The sequence below is a fragment of the Camellia sinensis genome, chromosome 7, assembly GCF_055761805.1.
Source record: "Camellia sinensis isolate YWXY chromosome 7, ASM5576180v1, whole genome shotgun sequence".
Taxonomy (NCBI): Eukaryota; Viridiplantae; Streptophyta; class Magnoliopsida; order Ericales; family Theaceae; genus Camellia; species Camellia sinensis.
This window is the reverse complement of record NC_138967.1, coordinates 29,057,327-29,063,699: the sequence shown is the minus strand read 5'-3', so window position 1 is coordinate 29,063,699 and position 6,373 is coordinate 29,057,327. Positions and strand designations below refer to the sequence as shown.

At 33.8% G+C, this 6,373-nt stretch overlaps 1 protein-coding gene across 1 annotated transcript; it reads right to left on the bottom strand.

Annotated features, from left to right (window-relative positions):
* Positions 1–2,518: 2,518 nt before the first annotated feature.
* LOC114307294 (quillaic acid 3-O-glycosyltransferase CSL1) lies at positions 2,519–4,053 on the bottom strand. The gene is made up of 2 exons (XM_028252693.2): positions 3,437–4,053; positions 2,519–2,916 (listed from the first exon to the last, which is right to left on the bottom strand). The coding sequence occupies exons 1-2, from the start codon at positions 3,875–3,877 to the stop codon at positions 2,893–2,895; spliced, it is 465 nt and encodes a 154-aa protein (XP_028108494.2). The 5' UTR covers positions 3,878–4,053; the 3' UTR covers positions 2,519–2,892.
* Between the last annotated feature and the right edge of the window lie 2,320 nt (positions 4,054–6,373).

Genomic DNA, 6,373 nt, shown 5'->3' with positions numbered 1-6,373 from the left:
TGCTCTTCAAATGTTGTAAGCAATAACCGTGATGAGCCAATGGGAACACCTTCGGCATAGCTTCTAACAGGCCAAGATTACGATCCGAAATAAAAGTAATCTAGCGCTTACCATCAACAACCTTCCCAAGTTCATGCAAGAACCACGACCAATTCGCCGTGGTCTCCGAATCAACAATTGCAAATGCAACAGGAAACAGACCTACAACACAACACCAATACTCAACTGTTCACAATATTCCAAAGTGAATAGAAAACAATATAAACGAAATAGGTCATGTGAATGTTTATATCTACATTGCCCTATTACTATTGTTATTTCTAGATTCAAGTTCATATACATCAATGATGTGAACATTCACATTAACAACCATTAATAATTCATTTTTTATTGTTCAGTAATTGATAATGTGAACATTCACAGTACTATTCATTAATGGATCAACTGACAGTAATATACACTGATGTGAATGTGAATGTTCACATTACTGTCATTAGCAGACACAGATGTATAATAATGTGAATGGATCAGTGTATAATAATGTGAATGTTCACATTACTGTCATTAGCAGACACAGAAGTGAACATTCACATCAGTGCATACTAATGTCAATGTTCACATTACTTATAATTTTTCAATCACTCATTTGTCCATATTATGCATGTCAATGTGAATATTGACATGAATATATAGGTAAAAAAAATACTAACCATTGTTTCCGTCATTCGCCGTTGCCGCAAGTAGCTGGCCTTTGTACTTTCCTTTGAGGAATGTTCCATCCAAGAATAATAAAGGCCGACAAGAATTGAACCCAGAAATACACGCAGCGAATGACACAAAGAAATGACAAAACTATTGACTACTCGCATCATAGTCAATATTGACATAACTCCCGGATTGTACCGCATCACAGCATCTGAATACCACCACAGCTGGTCAAACGATAATGAGTAATCTCCATGAATACCAGCCTTTGCTTTCTCCACAGCCAACCATACGACATGGTAACTCACATCTAGCCCATAATCCCTCTTCAAAATAGTCACAACATCACACGGCCGAGTCAACGGCTTGTCCCTCACAATTTCAAATATGGTACTCGACACCAAATCCGAACTAACTCGCGGATTCTTCGATGTTTGGACATCCGTACCACAAGTATGCACATCACTAAAACTCTTGATGTAGAAAAAATCATTTGCTCGTTGTGCTCTACAATGTATAGCCCACAAGCAGCCTCTCTCCTCCCGCATCGCACACACAGCAGTAACTCTTGTTGTCTCGTTCTTCCCGTATGTAAACTGAAACCCACATTGGATGGCATACTTACATAAGACGTCACGAAATTCTTGTGCACCTCCAACAAACCGTTGTCCCACATGCGTAATACCATTTGCCCAAGGGGCTGACAACAACACCTTCTCCTTATGGTGGCAAAATCTCCGTAGTGCATCAATTTCTTCCTCAACCCCCACACGCACCAATCCCAAACTACTTGACTGACCAATATCACTTTTCAACTCAACCACAATTTCTACATGTTGTACTCCCATTGATTTAACAAGCAGTAACATGTTCTGAAATTCTTCCTCATTGTCCAAATCACACTTACTAATCCCAGATAGTTTACAGAACAATGAAATAGAACCAGCAGACAACTCATCCCATTTCTCACACAAACACTCCACCAAACGAGAATAACACATTTCACGGGCAACATTTATTACAGTTGTACTGCAACCATATGTACACACCAACAGCATAAAGGCATCCATCTCTTGTAAAAACACAAAAACACAACAGTGAACAGTAATAAAAATCGATATGAAAATTCACATTGTGCAAAAAATAGATGACTACGCGTATAGTTCAAGTGCTAAATCCATAATTCACAATACGAAGATGTGAACATTCACATTGATATTAACGACATGTCAACATTAAGCAAACATCAAAGTAATATGAGAACATCAACAATCTTCACATAATATTAACAAGATGTGAACATTTACATTGACACATACACTCTGAATTATATGACACACACAGAGCCTCATTCAGCAAACATCAATTTTAAATGAGAACATCCACATTCTTCACATATTCTACATTAACAAAATGTGAACATTCACATTGATATATATACTGATAATCAAATCATCCACAGAGAGCCTCATTATGCATACATCAAAGTAAAATGAGAACTACACATTTAATCAAAATCAACATGAAAATTCACATTGTGCAAAAAAAAAAAAAAAATGACTACGTGTGCAGTTCAAGTGCTAAATCTATAATTCACAATATGAAGATGTGAACATTCACATTGATATTAATAAGATGCCAAAATTGCAAACATCAAAGTAAAAATGAGAGCATCAACAATCTTCACATAATATTAACAAAATGTGAACATTTACATTGACACATACACTCTGAATTATATCACACACACACAGCCTCGTTAAGCAAACATCAATTTAAAATGAGAACATCCACATTCTTCACATATTCCACATTAACAAAATGTGAACATTCACATTGACATATATATTGATAATCAAATCATCCACAGAGATCCTCATTACGCATACATTCAAGTAACATGAGAACTAACACTGTTCTTCACATAATATGAATGAACTCCCCTCCACAGGACCACGTAAAAAGCATATAATTGAAAAACCAGAGCATCCAATTCATATCAATCCAAAAACAGAGCATCTGATCCATCATACGAATGAAACCATAAACCGAACATGTATTCATAACCAAATTGATACTAACCTTAATCATGCAATCCTACAATCGTCCAGAAAGTCGAAAACAACTGATTTGAACTACTTATAGTCCGGAACATGTGACAGTCGAACACCTTCCTCTTCGTCGTCTTCACTCGCAAACCACAGAACCAGACTACAACAGCAAGAATGAAACTCTATCACAACCAATCCTTGGAACGAGCATGCAAAACATAAACGTATCTCTTGGAATTGGATTGATGATGAAAAGCGTAAAATAGAAACTGCCAAACTGAATCAGCGAGGAAACAGGCACGTAATACATAAATACATATTAACACTGTACATATATATATATATATATATATATGGGGGCAAAATAGTCTAGGTAAATATATTAAATTAGAAAAATGGACCTTATGGAATAAAAAGAAAAGTTTATGGGACTAATTAGGTTATAATATTTCATTGTGGACCTAATGGGTTATAACAACTCTAGAATGGATTTATCAATAAAAAATCCTATTATTAATTGAATTAAATTGACACAAAATGTAAAATTAAGAAACAAAATTAAGTTAATTAAAAATGTAAGAATCAAAATAACATAAGAGTTAAAATATAAAAACGATCAACATAATTTGTCCTAAATTAAATTATTAAACATTTCCTCTAAATTAAATGCGTTGACCTACCTTAATCTCTTCTTCTTCCTCCTTGAATTGATCACTCCAAACAACACGTTCATCATCATCCCCCAATGATTCAAAGTATTGTTCAGGACACCTAGTCTTGATTCCATATCCCCTACAAAATGGAATCCAAGACTTCCCAAACAAGCAAGCTTCTTTCACAGCATACAAAGTCAACGGCGAACCACCATCATCAGAAAGATACACCGCCAGCTTCTCAGGCGGGTAGTCGAGCGCCATGGCCGACAATACCGTGTTCATCACCTCCACCGTCGGCTCCTTCTTCGAATCAGCAGTGCAAATAAAAACATCGATTCCCAGCAACTCAATGTTGCGGGGATGTTTTCGGGGTGGGCGGTACGAGTGACCGGCCGCCACTCGAAAGCCTGGGACAGGACCCAGAGGAAGGTGAAGATGAGCTCGGCGGTGGTGATGAGAGTCCATGGGAAAATGAGTATATCATGATAAAAGTGGAAGAGGTGTGAGAATCTGTAGTAGAGAAGGGATAGTGTGGCTGTGAAGTGGAAGAGACTCTGGATTTTGTTGATGGTGGCTCGAGTTTGTTGGACTGTGCAGGTGTGGAGGTTGAGGAGGGTGGCCATCTCTTGTTCTTTGAGCTTGGAAGAGAGAATGCCCTAGTCTCTATGTATATATAGGCCCAACATCTCCATAATTTATCACTCTTAAATAATCTTTAATAATGTAACATTGGGGTTAAACCTCACATAATGAAATATTTAATAAATTAAAATTTGATACTTATTAAACACATTTTAATAAATTAAAATTTGACACTTATTAAACACATCAGTGATTTTTAGAGACGATAAATTAGGTGTCTCAAATATTTTTCTATCAAAATGATATAAACCCTTATCAACCCATAATTTATTCGAAATGTATTTGTATTTGTGTAGTAGAGATTAAATTGATAAAATGTGAAATTCATGAATAAAATGAATTTGAATAAGTGATTCCTTTTTCTGAATAACTTCTGGTAGTGTTGCTGTTTATATATACATATTTGATTGCATGTATCTGTTTTTTTTTTTTTTTTTTTAAAGACTTAATTCATATAAGATATTAAAAAGAAGTCTAACGAATTACAATAAAAATATATTACATACAATACAAATTTTTATATAGAACTTTCAAAGTGAGAAAGAAAATAACACCCATACACAAGTGAGTAGATTCTACTGCTTTCATAGTAAAGAGTTATAGCCAATTGAATTAACCCGTTGGTGATTGCAATTATCTGTTAGGTGACACTTTTACTAATTACAAATGATTTTCTTAGATAGATTTTAAGGCTCGTTTGAGAATAAGTTATTTTAATAATTTTTTATCTTTTACAAAAAGATGTGTAAAAAAATAGAGAGAGTAATATGACAACTTATAATAACTTTTTAATTTTTTAATTAAAATATACAGTTAACAAACGAGACTTTAATATACAATATAAATAGGATGAATATTTTGACTAAAGGGTTCAGTTTAAGTTATTTTCAGCTCACTTTAGGTCTACTTTATTTATTTAAATCATTGAACTTTTAGTATTTGTTTTAATGGATCACCTATAAAATTAATTAATTAATTGATTAAATTTTGATAATTACATGTTTGAATGGTATTAATTTTTCGAAAAAAAAATAATAAACAAATATATATATTTTTTAAATAAAACGTTTATTTTTAACCACCACAGTGACATTGTACAATAATCACTCCTAAAAATGACTTAGATTACATTATATGATTCTCACACTCAGGTGATTACACTTTTTCATTCGTCCATTAGTAGGAGGTTGAGAATATTCTATCCCCATATATTTTTGTTTTTATATCTCAAAACACTCACAAGTTTTAAGTCATTAAAACTCTTAAGATACAATGGTCTCAAGATTTAATAAACTTGAAACACTGAATACAGATTTGGGAATAAAAAAATTCCCAATCATTAGTGCGCCTTACTATGTAAAATTATATATCATTAGTGAGTTCCACCATTTTATTTATGAAGTGTGCCCTACTTGGTCATCATTTGATTGGAAAATTCGTTGCAAAGTTCAGACTATCCAGCCCAATGGGGTTTTATCTAAGTTGGGTTGTATCTTGGGTGGATCAATCCAATTCGAATGAAGTTGGCTTGGGTCTTAAATCCAATCGTAAACCCATCTCATCAGCTTGTCGTTAGATTGCGCATTAGATTAGTCCGCAATCCTATCAAAAATTACAAAGAAAAATTCAAAAAATAACTTGTAAACTTTGACCTATTAGGCTAAACCTGCGGGCAAGCCCACACCATCGATCTAACTCACAAGCTTGTCTCGACCAAGCTTATTGGGCAAGACTTAGGTCTAAAATTGTGCTTTGCGAGTCGGACTAGCCAGAAGCTATAGGAAAAAAAAAAAGTCACTAGACTTAGCCTGTAAACAAATTTAGACTTCATTTTCACAGCTTGGTTTGATGCGAACCCTTACACCACACGATGTGTGTTAGTTTTTAATATATATTTTTTGAAGTTGATCAAGAAAGGCATGGCTTACTTTGAAAGGCATTAGTAAACTTGCAGTCACAAGTTTGGCTTATTTTGAGCATCGTTAGTAAACATGCGGCCACAAGTAATTAAGGGCTATTTTAGGAAGATGATTATAATTAATTTTTTAGTTAAAAGTTAATTATAATCAGTTTTTTGTGAGAAAGGAAAGTTAGTTATAATCTGGAAATTAGATTATAACCTACTCCCCAAAAGACTCATAAATGCGAGTGCACGGAGATTTAAAAACATTAGTTTAAAATTTAATTGTGGATAGTTAGGCTCTTTCTTCTTATTTTATATAGTTGAAGAATCTTCATAATAAGCTAAATCTTGTTTTTTTGGTATAAACAAATTATGAAGCCGGTATCTTAGTTAGATCATGAAGTATATTATTTCAA